The 17,213-nt window shown below is 38.6% G+C and overlaps 2 protein-coding genes across 3 annotated transcripts; both read left to right on the top strand.

Annotated features, from left to right (window-relative positions):
• The first annotated feature begins 359 nt into the window (after positions 1-359).
• On the top strand, positions 360-13,744 carry LOC129373409 (clathrin interactor 1-like). 2 transcript variants are annotated; one of them, XM_055051309.1, is made up of 12 exons: positions 360-686; positions 3,121-3,225; positions 3,335-3,431; positions 4,896-5,004; positions 5,747-5,923; positions 6,366-6,534; positions 7,254-7,470; positions 7,547-7,628; positions 7,718-7,792; positions 9,208-9,533; positions 10,148-10,331; positions 10,878-13,744. In XM_055051309.1, the coding sequence occupies exons 1-12, from the start codon at positions 646-648 to the stop codon at positions 11,252-11,254; spliced, it is 1,959 nt and encodes a 652-aa protein (XP_054907284.1). In that variant the 5' UTR covers positions 360-645; the 3' UTR covers positions 11,255-13,744. The 2 variants fall into 2 exon arrangements, with proteins under 2 accessions (XP_054907284.1, XP_054907283.1); XM_055051308.1 differs by having other exon boundaries at positions 7,715-7,792.
• An 805-nt stretch (positions 13,745-14,549) lies between these two features.
• LOC129373571 (transcription factor SOX-30-like) lies at positions 14,550-16,977 on the top strand. Its single transcript, XM_055051577.1, has 6 exons — positions 14,550-14,628; positions 14,822-15,051; positions 15,225-15,353; positions 15,929-16,165; positions 16,294-16,555; positions 16,672-16,977. Exons 3-6 carry the CDS (start codon positions 15,248-15,250, stop codon positions 16,802-16,804), a joined length of 738 nt encoding a protein of 245 aa, XP_054907552.1. The 5' UTR covers positions 14,550-14,628; positions 14,822-15,051; positions 15,225-15,247; the 3' UTR covers positions 16,805-16,977.
• The last annotated feature ends 236 nt before the right edge of the window (positions 16,978-17,213 follow it).

Raw genomic sequence — 17,213 nt, 5'->3', positions numbered from 1 at the left:
CTTATCATGCAGGTCACCATCTTGCTATTCAAAATATTGAAACGATCCAAATTCTGGGGGAGGATAAAACTGTAATGAAAAAAGATTGTGAACTCATCCCTCAGTCATTTTGACTTTTGAAAATGGATAAGAAGGATAAAAAACGTGTTTAGGATACAACAGACGGATGAGTACGTTCTAACAGCCACCATTATTGCCACCCATATATAAACACAATATAATGTAATTTGAATTTGCTTGGAAAAGAACATTTTCAAAATATAACAGACTTAAAGAAAAACAATACTATGACAGTAACAACAGTACTATTGTTATTGTCATTAATAAAAGGAAGATTTTCCGTTAATTTCAGGAAAATTACCCTAATATAAAGCCAGAGGGACTATTGATCCCGAATAAATTGCATCTTCAGTCTGGGAACGGAGCGTACCTCTTGACGCTGCAGTGACGTAGTCAGAGGCCGTTTCCGTAGCAACTGTGGCTGGTCCGTTACCCGCAGCGGTCGCTGTTCAGATCGGAGCCGATCGGTGAGCGGAGAGGAGCGTTTTTCTCGTCAGTTACCGGGATTCCTCCTCTGGGTTGCGGGGTGTCGAGACACGGGGGCGGCGCAGTATCGAGGTGGGGAGCCCGCAGGTCCGTGCGGAGATGCTGAACATGTGGAAAGTCAGGGAGCTGGTGGACAAAGCGTGAGTACCAACCGAGATGGAGGCGGAGAGCTAACCCGCTAAGTGGCCCGTGAGCTAACCAGTGAATGAGCGGCTCTTACCGGGCAGCATCATTAACTTTTATCGCTGATGGAGGAAAGAATACGGGCCTTCAGCTGTTAGCTTTGACCACTTGGCAAACTGCCAACCTTGTCCCATAAATCAGCATGTCGTGGCGTTTTCATCCTTGTCTGTTAAGGCATCATTGTAAAGTGAGAATGTGTTTGTTGCTTTCAGTTAGCTAATTCTGCCATAAGCAGGTCAGGTGTTGTTATCCCTGAGTGCTGCTGCAGCAGACTAGCTGTCCCACCCCGGTGATGCTCTCCATGCCCGTCCAGCACTTTGCACACCTCCAACAGGAGGGAGGCTGATTGATAATCACGGACATATAACCCGCGGAGCATGTTGTATTCTCAACATTCACATTGTCCCGTTGAGGCCCACAGAAACGTAGCATGCTGGCAAACACACACTTTAGTAGGACATGTGTGCCTCTAAACACTTGATATAGGTTTCTGAATGTAGTTATTACAGTGTAACTATGCAGGAGGAAGAAAAGCTTCCTGTACTCTTTGTTCCTGCAGTTGCATACATTAACTTTGGCTGAGTAAAACCAAAACTAACCCAAAAGTGTAGGTGCAACCATTGAGGTTTCTTCAACTCTGTTTCTGATTCAGGATATGGGGATCTCTACTGGCATTTAGTTTGTGACTCTTACTGCTCCAGCTAGTGTAAAAGAGTGACCGTAAGTCCAAAAACAATAAGAAGCTCGTCTTTAAACCAGATTTGGAGTTCAAATAAATCCAAATTTCGTTTGCGTAGTTTTGTAAAGTTTATTTCCCTCCATGTTTGTGGATTTATAACATATTTCTGCAAGCTGCAATGCTAACTGTTAGCTTTTACAGAGGATTATAATGTTTTGAAAATGGATCCATAAGGAAGGATAAATACATTGCTGCACAATATCAAGAATACATGTCATTGTGATGCTACGACAATAAACATTTTTTAAAGCAACAAAGGAGTGCATGTATTTGGTAAACTTACAACTAAGCCTGTCGCAATAAGCAATTAATTTATTGCATGATAATTTCCATTTGCATGATTTAATGTTTTTCTCTTTCTACCAAAACCTGGATGGCAAAGGTTTCCAGTATGATGCATTGTTTTTTTGTGAAGGAGAATTTTATTTACAGAAGCTTCATAATTAATTTTATTTGTTGTTTGGTTTATTTATTTGGAGTATTTAAAACATTGTTTATTAATCTTTGAGAATGTGTTCCTGCGTTATTATGCCATTGCCACTTCATTACTTGAAAGTGTTCTCAAAACAAGAACATTATCGTTTATCGCAATAACTTTTGGGACAATTTATCATCCAGCAGAATCAGTTATCATGACATGCCCACTTGCTACTGATAGTAAAGACAAAAAGTACTAACTGGAGTTAATATTAAGACCAGAAATGGCAGAATACAGATGAGGGAGTAGATGAAGCTGCACAGGGCTTGAAATGGAATAATAGACAGCAGCTTCCATCAGCTGTTGGTTGTGGCTGGCTGAGCATGATGAATACACTCCATTATTGACCTCCCTCCATAGAACTAGCAGCGGAGGCATTTCCTTTCCAGCATATTAAGAGTCACACTAACATAAAGCTTTCTGCGATGGCTGATTACAACAGTTAAAAGTGGCTGCTGCCTGGGATAAGTCATTGATCATTGTTGGTTTTCTCTTGCTGGGAGTTTGGCAGGTTTCAGAGACAAAGAGATGGGGAGTAAGGGAGGAAAAGAAAAGAACTGCCTACTGTGAACAAGCACTGAAAGAGAAATGACAGGCGTTATTTTAAACTGATGATTCCAGGATTAAATTGCTACCTGAATAAGCACTGCATATGAAGGGATTGACTTTGTATGTACAGGAAAACAGAGAGTAGAAAGTGAAGTACAGGAAGAAAGAAGACAGGAAACAGCACATCTGTGTTCACCTCCCTTTGATGTACAGACTTCCTCTTTTCCCTCTTTGTGCCTCAGAAAGCTTCTGCCTCTTTGCCCACATCTGTTATCTGATAAAGAGTTCAGCAGCACAAAGGCTTTTCCAAAATGTATTTGTTATTCAGCGAAGCAGGATTCTGTTTGTCCTCAGACAAAAAGCTATTTTCCACCATTTATAATTTGTGATTTTGTGTTCTGAATGAGCTGTTGTAATAAGCCAGTAAATAAATTTTATTTGTATAGATGAAAATCACAAGGTGCTTCACAGTAAAATAACATGAAATAAATACAAATTCAGGTTTTTGCTCAGTCTTTTGAAGTATTTTTGCTTATCTTTCTATGTTAAGGCAAATAAACTGTAATGCATCCAAGTTTTATAGTCATACTGGTGATTTTAACAAGTATGAATGTTTGTGTCACAGCACTAATGTGGTGATGAACTACTCAGAGATCGAGTCTAAGGTTAGAGAAGCTACCAACGACGACCCCTGGGGGCCCTCTGGACAACTAATGGGAGAGATAGCCAAGTAGGTGTAAGAACACACACACACACACGCACGCACACACACGGTCATGACATGTTTTACTCATGAATGCCAGCAGAATGACCATAAATGTGTGTGTATGTGTTTATAGAGCTACGTTTATGTATGAGCAGTTCCCAGAGGTGATGAACATGCTGTGGACCAGGATGCTGAAGGATAATAAGAAAAACTGGAGAAGAGTGTACAAGGTAGGACTGCCACACATCATATCTGTGTTCCCTGAAGTCTGCTATGTGTTTATTAAAGCAGGGCTAGAGGTTTCTTTGCTCGACGTCAGGCCTACATATGACTTCCAATGGTTTTCACACAAGGGACCGTGACCAGACCCAGTTTCCTTCTGTCTGTATTTCATTTTTTTAGGTTACATTTTCTTTTGACATTTCTGTGTGGCATCTCAGGATCTTGATTAGTGATTCTTGATTGTCTTTGATGTTATGAATAAATTTATTTATTTTATTGCATTTGACGGTTTGCAATCGATGTTGAGCTGGTTCCCCCTGCTTGTGGTTGAGAGACTATTTTACAATCTTTTTGCAGGACTGTTTTATCCAGCTCCAGAAATGAAATTATTTCCTGCATTTTGAGTTGCAGGAGGGTTGGAGAAAGAGCAACACTGATCTAAAACCAAACTACATCTCCCAGGATCTATTATAATCTGTTCAAACATTGCTAGATTACTGCAATTTGAAAAGCCTGATTACAGTGTGAAGGCAATCCTGACCTTACTTCACTCTTATTACTTCAACTTTTTTTAATTACCTTAAAACAAAACTACTGCAGCAGGTGTCACATCATGTGTTTTGTAAAACCTGCAGAATTTCTCTCTTTGGTTTTTTACGCCCATCTCTTGCAGTGAAGGGAATGAAACATAATTTCAACAGCAACACAAAACGTTGCAGCTCTGTAAGCAAGGCTTCTTGTAAAATTTTTAACCAGCTCCTGTTTTTTTTAACATGTCACTATGAAATGATCACAGAAGCTCAGAGGAATAACATTGTTCTTTTAAGTCATGCTGCAGCTGTTGTAAAATTACTTTTTGAATGTCAGAAAAATGAAATCTCGGTCTCTCAAGTCAAGTTTGTTTGTGTAGCACATTTCAGCAACAAGCCAGTTCAAAGTGTTTCACTCCATAAAAACATAATACAGTAATTGTGAATGAAACACGCAACAAACATTACATTTAGTCAAGTGCCATTATCAAAACCATTAAGCAAATATACATCCAATTTAATATTTAGCTTTAATTTAAAGAAACTCAATGTTTCAGCTGAGTTTGGCAGTTTTCTAGAAGTTTGTTCCAGATTTGTGGTGCATAGAAGCTGAATGCTGCTTCTCCACATTTGGTTCTGCGTCACTAACCTGCCCGTTTGAGCAGTTTGAATTTCTTCATGCTTCTCCATGGCTGGAAGCTCAGTTTGTGTTTTCTTTTTAACACACTGCAGAGACAGTCAACTTTATGGCTAAATTAATTTTATGTGAAGGGAATCTTAGCAAAAAGAAAGTGCAAATTTTTTTAGCAAGCAGTTTGAAGGATCAAAGATAAAACATTACGACTTATGAAGTGAAAAAAAGTTTAATTGGCAGCCAAAATCAGCCAAGCCGTGAATCTGGGTTGTATCTCTCTTGGGCTAATACCCACGTCTCTCCTCCAGGCCTTACTCTTGCTTGCCTATCTGATCAGGAACGGCTCTGAGAGAGTCGTTACCAGTGCCAGAGAACACATCTATGACCTGCGATCTCTAGAAAACTATCATTTTATAGGTGAGTCTCTTGCTTTGCAATTTTTAAGCTTTTTTTTTTTTTTTTGCGTATCTTGTGTTGAAAATGCAACACTAGCATTTATCCAAGCATTTGGATAAAGGTATTTCAAGGTTTCCCCCAGATTACTTGCTAAGCCCAGTGGTTGGGCGCCTGGGCGGTCATTCATCCAGCGGGCAGTCGTGTTTTTGACTTAAAAAATGTTTAAAGTTAATAGAAAATTTGAAAATCCATCCATTTTCTGTACACCGTTGTCCCTAGTGGGGTCTGAAGAGGTGCTGGTGCCTATCTCCAGCAAATGTTTTGAGCGAGAGGCGGGGTACACCGTGGACAGGTCGCTAGTCTGTCGCAGGGCAACACAGAGACAAACAACCATGCACACCCAGGGAGAATTTAGAGAGACCAATTAACCTGACATGTTTTTGGACTGTGGGTGGAAGCCGGAGTACAGGAGAGAACCCACACATGAACCCCTGACATTTGAAAATATCACTTGATAATTATGTGTTGAAAAATTGGGAGATTAAGACCTGAACACCAACTATAAAGTCTTAAAAATTGCAAACATCTTAAAAAGACTTAAAAACTAAGCAATGCTCACCCTGGTGAGGGCATAAGTAAAGCCTGGTGACCCGCCAGGCTTATAATGCACTGAAGGAAACCCTGTGTTTTGTCTTTTAATAAAGAGCAATAAATGGTTTAGCAGGTTTGTGTCTGTGACTGTATCGGTTTGGTTTATCTACAGATGAGAATGGGAAGGATCAAGGTATAAACGTGCGTCAGAAGGTGAAGGAGATGGTGGAGTTCATTCAGGATGACGACAGACTGAGAGAGGAGAGAAAGAAAGCAAAGAAGAACAAGGATAAATATATTGGAGTCTCCTCTGACAGTATGGGCGGTGGAGGTGGCAGCTTTAAGAACTGTAAGTAGCTCACAGCGTTCATCTGACAGCTTGAGTGGATTAAAATGAAAATGCAATCCTTCCTGGAGAACCTCAGAAAATATATTTTCTACAGTAAACGTAGCATGCTTTTTACTAATCCCTAAAGGCGTAATTCTATAAGTGAGTAAATTACCGCACTGGTTTATTATTTTCAAATATAAAATTAGGTGGGTAACTGCTAAAAATGGAAAATCATTAAGGAATGTTTCTTTTGTTTTCTGCAAAGGTATTAACTATTACCTGTAACATTTACGCTTCAGAGACAAACTTGGAGAAAATATTTACTGGTAATCACTTTCTGCAGCTCTGACCTCTTTATTGCTGTTATATTTTAAACTATTCATGTCGTTAAAATAAGGGTTTGAACTGCCAGATTGGTTTATGCTGAATCTCTCTGATTTTTATCTTTTTATTCTTCCAGCTAACGAATTGGATCGAAATAAGTGGGATGAAGACTGGGACAAGAGCAGAGGAGCTTTCCCTTTCAGCGAGAAGCTCGGAGAGATCAGTGACAAGATAGGCAGCACCATTGACGACACACTCAACAAGTTCAGAAAGAAGGAGCGAGACGACTCGCCTGACCGGATCAGGTAAATGGACACGCCACTCCGACAGCAAGAACAATCATGAATCATATTCAAATTATTTCCTGCACGGGGATCCACTGTGGTTCAACTTAAAATCAAAAATATATGGGGGAAAAAAAAGTTGGAAAATTCTAACTAGCAGTTAACTGAAGTAAATTTTGATTCAGTTTAAGCATTTAGTCTTCTGAAGAATCGAAAATAAAGCTCATCTGTCCCTGCAGACTTTTTCTGAGGATCAAAAGGACCTCATTGTTCCAGTGTATCAGTCAGGAGAAGGATCTAAAACAATGCAAGGCATTGTATTTAGTATAAATTGCAACAAAAATGTTAGATTTCTTAATCCAAAGACAATATAAAAATAGTAAAGGAGACATTCAGTAGGTCTACAGTAACACTGAAGGAGCAATATTACAATATGTTGTACTTACTATATATCTGGGCTGATACATAGGATCACAAGACAGACACCAGACGTGGCTAAAATCCTTCAAAACCTTGTGGGATGATATGTTATGTTTTTCTAGAAATGCATAATCCAAACCAGCACCATACCATGTTGCACAACAGACGTATCAATATATTTAATCTGTTTTAAGGAAATTAATTACAGAGAAAACCAGTTAAGCAGAGATCCGAACCCTTCAGACTTCCACAAAGACACAGCAGATCAACCTTTGCATAATCCCCTGAGCTCTGATGCGTCCTTTATCTGGTTGCCATAGTGACAATGAGGAGGAGAGAGGATCCAGAAACGGGAGGCAGGAGACGATCGAATTTAAAGACGAGGAGGAAACGGTCACGACGAAGAGCATCCAGATCACACAAGCGACAGAAACCACAACCACCACCACAAGGAAACGCAGCGGGGCGGCGAGCAGCAAGACGCTGGACCTGGGGGCTGCAGCGCACTACACCGGAGACAAGAGCCCAGAGGGAAAGGTACTCACACTCACCGTTTCTACCGTGACAATCATCTTCACCTTTGAAGGTTTAATCGCTGCGTCTCACTCCTCAGTCGTCGGGGAAGCAGACTTCCAGCGGTGGACTGGCCGACCTGCTGGTGATTGACCCTTCAAACAACGAGAGCACAGCGGCGGGTAACCACACACACATTCCTCTCCTACGCTGTCCAAACACACTTCTGTGTCCTGTGGTAAGTTTGCGTTTGTCTTCTCTCACCCAGCAGGGACTTCAGACCTCATAGGGGGCTTTGCTGACTTCTCCTCACCTGCAGCCTCTGCCAGCCTCCCCACCTCCACTGGTAAACGCCTTCCCTTGCTGCTCCTTTAAAACCTTCATTATGCCCTCAAAATAAAGAGGCACGGCTTTCTTTTGACGGGCTTTTTTATTAAAGGCCATGAAAACTACAGAAATAAAAAACAGCTTTAGACATGGACACACTTACAAAAACAGGTGACACGTGTTTTGACAAATTACCTCATGGCCGCCTTGCCACTTCGGAGGGCTTTCACAAATCAGTTATCACAACTCAATCGTCCACTCTAAATTAAAATAGCAAGTAATTAAAACACTATAATCGATACATTTACAAAAAATTACAAACATAATTGGAAAATACCTTATAACCACAAGGCTGCTACATGTGGCTTCATTCAGGCTTCTGCTCCCCTTTTCCTTTTTTTTCCCTTTCCTTTGAGTCTCGCAGCCTCAAATACATAAAATCTCGTGACAAACAGTTCGACACGACATAAAATACAATTATTCCACACAACTCTCGAACTTGAACCAAACTTAAAATACATCATCCTAATTATCGGAAATAAATTAATCTTTTCAAAACATAAATTATTTCACTGACACCTACAGTTAACAATCAGACATTTTAAGACATCAAATACAAATTTAAGAAATATGTCAGCTTGTCTACCTGTATCTAAGTGAATCCATTAGACTAAAGAACATGGTTGAAACAGTCTGAGTGAGTATTGAATTTAATCCAGAGATTTCCCAGGTCTGGATAAAAAAAGAAAATACATAAAAAAGTTATATATTGGTATTACAGACATTATGTTGTCTGAAGGTTGTTGTTTCTTCCTTATTATTTTTTATTTATTTATTTTTCCTTCCTTTCATCTTTATTACATTTAATTATTAATGATTTTACCTGTGAGAGGTCAAATTACTTCATTTTACTCAGCGGTGGGCAGAGTATCCGAAAATTATACTCAAATAAGAATAGCAGTACTTCAACATATTTTTACTCAAGTAAAAGTAAAAAGTAGCCATCCAAGAAATTACTCAAGAGTAGAAAAGTATTTAGTAAAACGTCTACTCAAGTACGGATTGACTGATCAAATTATCAATAATTTCTCATTTAAAAATTACATCATCAGACAGAACAAAATGTAAAGTTAAGTGGAAATTTTGGCATTTTAAGGAACAAAATTACAATAATTCAATAAGAAACAAAAAGTAACAAACCCAAATCAGTTTCTCTCAATGTAAAACTTATGAAACTTTAACAAAAACTGCAGGTGTTTCTTTGGTGAATTTTTGGTTAAAACATGTAGTTTTTCATGGAGTGGTCCACTCAGGTAAAAAGTACAGCATAGTAAAAATACTCCTAAACGTGCATTTTTTTCAAAAAAGTTATTCAAGGAAATGTGATTGAGTAAATGTAACTAGTTATTACTTAAGCATACTTTTTCTGACCAGCTGCTGCCTCTTCCAATGGAAACGGGGAATTCGGGGACTGGAGCTCCTTTTCAGGAAATCCCCCCGCTCCTTCCAGCTCCTGTCCGTCGCAGCCGGTTACCGACCTGTTTGGCAGCGGACCGTCAGCGCCGCCGCTGCCGGCCTCAAACCCATCCTCTGTCCCCCCATCTGCTGAGCTCTTTGACCTGATGAGCGGAGTCCACCATCAGCCAACCAATCCGCACACGACGCTCAGTGCTTCTCAGAGCATGACCTTCTCTCTTGGAGGGGTGACGCCGGGAGGATCCGTTGCCATGCCTACGATGCCACACTCCCGCTCTCAACAGGTATCAAAGGAAATATGAATTTGTTTAGCATTTTGAAAAAATGGTACATTATCGGTGGCTAAAATTGTTCAAATAGTCTAATGTATTTTCTGTATTATATGGCGCATTGTTACATAATTATCTATTTTCGATCTCTTTCATGGATGAAGCGCACCTGACTACAAGGTGCATTAAACGAAACAAAGCGGTCAGATAAGTCAGTCAGTCAAAGCACATTACGTATTACTCCACAACGCGCCTGACGACAGTCATCGTAATGTAATGTATAACATTTTGACAGAGCTCCGTGTGCCACACAAAATCACTTCAAGGTCAGTAAGCACAGCTAAACTTAAGCCCTTTAATTCAATATATGGGACTGTTTTACTCCACAGCAATACATACAGTGTCGTTTTTTTGATTAAATTAAAGGTTTTTAAGTGCACCTTATAGTCCAGAAAATAAGGCAGCTTATTCTAGATCTAAATTTTAGAATTACGTCTTGTACTGGAAAAATGTATTTTCTAAAAAGGTTTGCTGCTACACAGTATAATTTTGTTGTTGCACCTGTTAACTTATGTCTCAAGTTTTAATAAAACCATAACCCATGAATAAATCAGACAAATTTGTTTCAGAATTTGGTGGGCATGGTGTCCCAGCAGCCAACGGGATCGCAGCAAAAGGCTGGAATTGGAAGCCAGGGGTCATTAGGGTCAACTTGGTCCGACCCGTCCGTCAATATCAGCCTGGACTTCCTGTCAGCCGGACTCAACCACACAAAGACACCACCAACCCTGAACAATATAATCCAACAACAAGGTAATGTCCTTTAGTGAGCTTTTTTATCTGTTAAACACAAACAAATTGGACTTCCTGAAACTTATTATACTGCTTTGCAGAAGTATTCATACACCTTGAACCTGTTCACATGTTGAAAACCTCAAACTACAGTGTATTTTATTGGGATTTTAACTTTCTGATTGATTAATGTCATGTAGCACATAATGGTAAAGTTAAGCACATTAAAATATATTCTTCTGGACGATAAATTTCCCAGAAATTATTGTGACAAATGATAATATTGTTATTTTGAAACAATTTCCAAGTACCTGGAGAGCATTCTCTTTTCTTGCTTATTTTTATTGGTCTGTCTAACAAAATACATATAATTTGTAGTTGCGCCATGTTCAAATATGAAAACATTTCATATTTGTATGAATACTTTTGCGAGGCTCTGTAAAATATTCAAAGGAACAATTCATCTATACACACAGCAAACCACAAACAAGGTGGAATCAGATTTGTATCTGTTTGTGTGTGTGTGTGTGTGTGTGTGTGTGTGTGTGTGTGTGTGTGTGTGGACAGGAGTGCCTCCGGTCAGCCTGTTGGCTCAGAGTTTTGGAGGACTAACTCTCAGCTCCCCACCTCATGTGGCTCCCATCAGACCACCAGCCAATCCCATCATGGCTGGCAGCGCCATGGCGATGGGCATGCCTGCTTCCCTGGGCGTGGGCATGCCACCTTCGATGGCCACCGGCCTGCAGAGTGGAATTCCTGTGAACCAAGGGATGATGGGAATGAACATGAGCATGAATATGGGCATGGCCGCCCCGGTGATGATGGGTGGCATGGCAGGGATGGGGGTGCCAGGAGTGGGAATGGGCCTGAGCCACTCCATCAGCCCCGCCGTGGTCCCACCCAAACAAGATGCCTTCGCTAACTTTGGCAGCTTTGGGAAATGAAGGTTTGCTGTCAAGTGTGTGTGTGTTTGTGAATGAGTGAGTGAGCATGAATGTGTGGACCTGCGAGTAAGCAAACTGCAGAAGGACTTTGCTGTACTTGAAGACAAACCTTGCATGTTTGGGCTTTGGTGAGCTGGCGCCGGTGATTGTTTGCCATCGGTTCCCACTGATTCTCCGCAGCAGAGAGCAGAGGTGGAGAGAACATGTCGGTACATAACCATCATTACTTCCCTTTACTGGAAAAATCATTGTCTTCACGAGTTTTTATACAACCATATCTTATCCTCCATCGTTCAGTTTTTTCTGCACAAACAATTCAGTTTAGCTAAAATGGCACTGAAGCCTTAATTTTGCATTGTACATGAGAAGGTAATTTTTTAGAAATCTGAATTTTACTATACAATTTAAGCCATTTTACTCCAACTTTGAAAAAGCCCTTTTCAGACATGAATCAAAGCGGTCTGCTTCTATTTGCTCTTATGTTTCACAGCAAGCAGCTTCATTCAGACTGATCTGTTTATATGATCGAGTCATGTAAAATTGGCTATTGGTGTCTGCAGGTCAAAAAATAAAACATTTTTTGGTACCTACATCCATTTTGTACCTGTAAACAAACCATTGTTTACCTGTGCACTCCACTTAGATTTCATTGTAGTAAAGTATTTTCATAAATTATAAGAGGTCATTAAAATCCTCAATCATTGGAAATAATTTAATTAATTTGGATATTATCTGAAAACTTGGTGTTGGATCAATATTTTTGCTAAAATAAGAAAAATTATGACTTCTGGTTGAACCAAATTAACTAACTTGGGTCATAATGAATCTCCTGTTGGTACATATTGCTTCATTGGAGTTATGTGGAAACATTTCTTTACTGTGGATCATAAATTTAATTGGAAGTTTTCAAAGTGGATAACAGGATGTTTTGTACCTAAAAGGTGGATAACTCAACAACTACAAAGGTCAGAAATGGTGAAGGGCTGAAATGATCAGCACCTATAATTACTACATTCACTCCTTCACCAAGCTGTAGCTGAAAATCATTTCACACTCATGCACTTGAATTATGGAATATGTTTATTTGCAAATTTAGAAAAGAATTTACTAAAATGTGCAAAATGTAATGTGACTTTCTGTCTTCTTCACACCACTACTAAGTATTTTGGTTCTAAACTACAAAAGGTATGAATTGGTGAATTATAAAGTTAATTTACAGTTTGCTCTTAACTCAGCCATAAAATATATCAAGTCCAACATAAGATTATAATAAAAAAAAAGAAATAGTCTGAAAGCAGAAACTTTAGCACCAGTCTCTAAGCTGTTTTAAAACCTGTGTGCTGAAGGAAAAAATATTTAGATTCTGCATCTTATTGTTGTAAAAAAATCCACTAATTAAAATGCTTTTGATTATTAAAACGATGATGGAATCTGAAAGTAGCAGGAGGATTTTTTTCTGCTTGTGTTTTGCCAGTAAATTTCTCCTGTTTCTGTCTGGAAGGGGCTTTTGAACTCCCTTGACCGCCAGCAGGGGGCAGAATGATTCTACTTTAAAACTAGTAACATTCATTGTTCTGGATGGAGGATGGATGGGGAAATACAAATTAACATCTGAACCCAGACAAGCCCATTTCTTTTTTCTCTTTTGGTTTAGTCTAACATTTTAATCAGGTTGTTGCATTATAATATTTGGAGAGGTAGTACCGAATGATTCTTCCATTTGACTTTCTGAATGCATTTACCACATAAAGGGCCAGTCAGTATTTTATTCAGAGTGCTACTGATTATTTTCTATTTATGCAACTTGTTCACATGACTTCACAGATCTCAGTAAACTATTCAGTGTTACTTTCTGACTCACCGATATTCATAGCATCTCTTAACTTTTTTTGCATACAAACCGTTTTTATGCATTGAGGTACAGAAAAATCTTTCTGCCAACTTTGGGTGAAAGATTTACTCAGAAAAAAATAAGCTGCAACTTTACTTACACGTTTACAGTGGATTCTGGGAATACCTCTAACATTCTACCTTGAGTTGGAAACATTTTTCTCCTACACTTCGTTACCCATTGGTTAGAGAAGACGCTCCTCGACATTTGATTCAGATTAAATATGCTGGAGTTCAATCCCATTGGTTTGGGGTGACATTTGTGTGAGAAATGGATAACAGGCGTTTGTGAGTTTATGTATGGGTCTAAGTTTCTTCTGTTTGATGTACAAACACAGCTAAGCAGAGCCTCTTGTCATTTCTGAGGCGCTGCCCTCCAAATGACCAAATCTTTATTTTGTTACTCTCAGAATTATAATTCCATAGGTTTTAGTTTAATACTTTATTAGTTGTAAGGTTATGATCAAATAAAACTGCATTTGAAGTGATTTAGTTTACTTAAATCATGTTTTTTTTTTTTCATTTTCCTTCAACACAGATCTTTTGATTTGATTGCTGTATATTTTCTGTACTTCATTGAACAATAAATTAAATTATAACATTAAACAGTTGGGTTTCATAGTTTGGTTTATGTGTATTTTATGACTTATTTACATTCTTAACAGTAATTTTAACAATGGTGACAAATTGAAGTAACAAGCAATAAAAAAAAACATTTTAAAATGTTCGATAAAATGTAAAAGATTTCAAATAGGTTGCATCACATCAAGTGTTAATGTGTATATAATGTAATCAGTGTTTTGTGATTTGTTTCAACTTGTGTATATTGTTTAATTTGGTTTGCTTTTGTGTAATTGCGTTGTTATGTGTTGCAGATTTTTTCCCAGATCACTCTGGCAAATGAGATCTGGACCTCAGTGGGTTTTTACTGGTTAAATTAAGAGGAGAAGGAAAATCTGGGGAACACCGTGGTGAGGTTCAAGGACCATTCTAATCCCTTAAAAGCATAGATGAACCATGGCTTTGACACAAACAAAAAGTACAAGGACACTCTTGACCAATGTGCAAGAGAAAGATCCATGAAAAAGTGTCAGAGTGAGGATATAGTAACATGCGTGTTTGCAACACGGTTTAGCTTCGTAAATAAAACAACAAAGCTAATTTTGCTAGCTCGCCTAAGTACTGCAGTAAATATCACTGATATTTATTTTAGTATTGCACAGAGTTGGAGAGAGTACTCTGAAATTGTGGTCAAGTTGAAGTTGTAATGTACTTAAAATGTTTATAAATTAGACAGGAACGTGGCTATAGCTGGTTCTGAGCTTGCGACTTGTTTATTGTTGTCATTGCAACCCCATACCAACTGACATAACAGCTAGTTACCTACCAAGATGGGTTCTGTCAGCTACAAAGATCCCAGCAATGTGACGTCACATAAGAACTATCAATAGAAAAACAACACCTTGGAGACTGAATGCAGGCAGGTAGTTATCAGGAGCTAATCCTGCAACTCTTGGATTAAGAAATCTAACCTATGCTTGTCAGTAAACATTGTTTATGAAATTAGCACTTTAAAAACATATTTTGCGATTGAAGTTACTCTAGCAATGTTTGAATAACTCGCTCGCCATGGCAACTAAATTAAAAATATTTTGTTTACATTTTCACAATTTAAAGAAAAACTAATCCAAACACTTCAAGGAGGTTACGGTTACTGCAAATAAATGGGAGGTCTAAACTGTCCCGACAATCTAAAAAGGAAAAAAACCACAGTCTACTGAACAGAGACCTGGATCAGGAAGTACCAGAATGTGATGCTACTTCAGGAGAAAACAAAGCAGCTACCCAGGTCCACTCATTTAAGGGTTTTTTCCACAGTCGAGACATTTTACCAGATAATATTTTTGGTGAGTAGCATTTAAAATATCTGGGTCAAGATTAAATATTCAGTCTCCAGTTCTACACACTGTCAGAAGAGAAGCTGTGCTGAGATATGGAGGATGAAAGATTGTCATATCTGTTACCACAGATTGTGACCATAAATGAAAACTGCTAACATAAGAAGTTTTTTCCTGTTCAGTAAAAAACTCCAGTGTGTTACAAATGGGAGAACTCCTGACCTCAGCTTCAGGATGCCCTTCTGAACCGTCTGTCAAACCAGGAGGAGGTGGTCAAAGCACCAGTTTTGTCATTCCACCATCAGAGATCGGTAACTATAGTAATAATAATAACATTAATGCTAATTTACATGCTAATTGATACAGTGGATATAAGAAATGTATCTCACTCAGATTAAAATGTCAGGTTTTGTGAAGTTAAAAAAAAAACGATAAAGTAATAGTTGGTCATTTTTTGCTAATCATTGTTTTAACTAAAAGATGCAAAGAATAAAGAATCATGAAAATCCTGCGAGGACAGCTAATCTTCGTTTAAGTTGATCTGAATCTCTGTAATTGACGGTAGCTCTATGCCCTAAGAAACTAACTGTTGGAATTAATTCAGAAGGTGGTTCAACAAAGAGTTTGTTTCAGAATGTAAATATGATTGGATTGTTTTTTAGTTGAGTAATACATGTCATAATAAATGAGGAAAAAGTTCTGAAAGATTTATGGTGGTCAAATTTTTTTCATCACATAACCCTGTCATTTTAACACAGGTGTGCTGCAATAGTGCTTATAAAATTGTGGCTGTATAATTAGCCACCGGTAGGATTGTGTGTTAGTTTTTAAAAGTGGCTCTAACTGCATTACTCTGATTGGATGTAAATACCTCAAATCTTCTCAGATTTCAAACCCAACCAGTTTATCCAAGAGAACGGACGGGTCAAACGGCCAATGAATGCCTTTCTAGTGTGGGCTCGTGTCCACAGAGAGGCATTGCAAAAAGCCTTTCCAGGAAGAACCAGCAATGACATCAGTGTTCAGCTTGGAAATGAGTGGTATAAGCTCAGTAATGAACAGAAGAAGCCCTACTTTGAAGTAGCTGACAAGCTGAAGAAAATGCACAGACTGTATTTCCCTGGTATGAGCATTACATGTCTGTCTGACAGTATATTAATTATTGATTAATCACCTGGTCTTCCAGTCAAGTATTCTGTGGAAGACATAACTCTTCATTATAACTCATGTTGGCTCTGACTGTTGTACCAGATTATGAGTATCGCCCAAGGAAGAGAAAAGACACAAGGCAAGCTTTCGAAGGGAAATATGACCAAACATCAGGACAACAGCAGGACCCAAATATTCACTGTACTGGCTCACAGAGTATACCTTCAGTTCAGCCCAGGTTCCTGGACCCTGTTCTACTTGGCCCATCACCTGTGCCTCAACTAGTTTCCTGCAATATTAATATGTCCTTTAACCCCCATCATCAAGCAACCATGTACCGTATGGGCCACAGCCAGAGTGTAAGGTGAGGTGTAAAGTTTCTGATTTCCATATTTTACACATCTTGTTTTTAGTGTATTTAGATACTTGTCAGTCAATAAATCACAAAGATTTAAATTTATTTTTCAAATGGTTTTACAGGCCTGGATTTGCCAGAAGCTGGATGGAGGAGGTGAAAACCTTCGACCAAAGTTACTGGCACAGTGGACCTTTGAGCCCGTTTGTCTTTGATGGTTATTCAGTGCAGCATTATTATTCACCTGATTTTATCTAAGAAGTTATTGTTGGCTGGAACATAATTTCAGTGTTGGCTGATGTCACCTCTCAACAACACTAAACAGTGAGAGGAGTTTATAAGCCAGCATCCAGGTGATATTGGCAGAGAAACATTGGGACCACAGTTTAAATGGGCTGTTTCCATGTATTTAAATAAAATGTTTACAAATACATGGTGCATACACTTTTTATATCAATATTTCTATTATGCTCAAAGTTTCTGAAGCTTCAATTTTTTCCTTTTATGTTTTTTAAGGAGAAATACTGAATGACTTCCGGGCAGGTCATTCAATCGTGGCTAGATTTTAAATATATCTTAACTTAGAGGTTGGATATATTTTGAAGTTCATTTTCAATCAAAGTTTCCCTGGTAACTATAATTGACCTGCACAAACTTTTAATGCTTA

The sequence above is a fragment of the Poeciliopsis prolifica genome, unplaced genomic scaffold (assembly GCF_027474105.1).
Source record: "Poeciliopsis prolifica strain line A6 unplaced genomic scaffold, Auburn_PproV2 SCAFFOLD033, whole genome shotgun sequence".
NCBI classification, from domain to species: Eukaryota; Metazoa; Chordata; class Actinopteri; order Cyprinodontiformes; family Poeciliidae; genus Poeciliopsis; species Poeciliopsis prolifica.
Note: the sequence above shows the minus strand (reverse complement) of the source record. Positions and strands in the feature narration are given on the sequence as shown.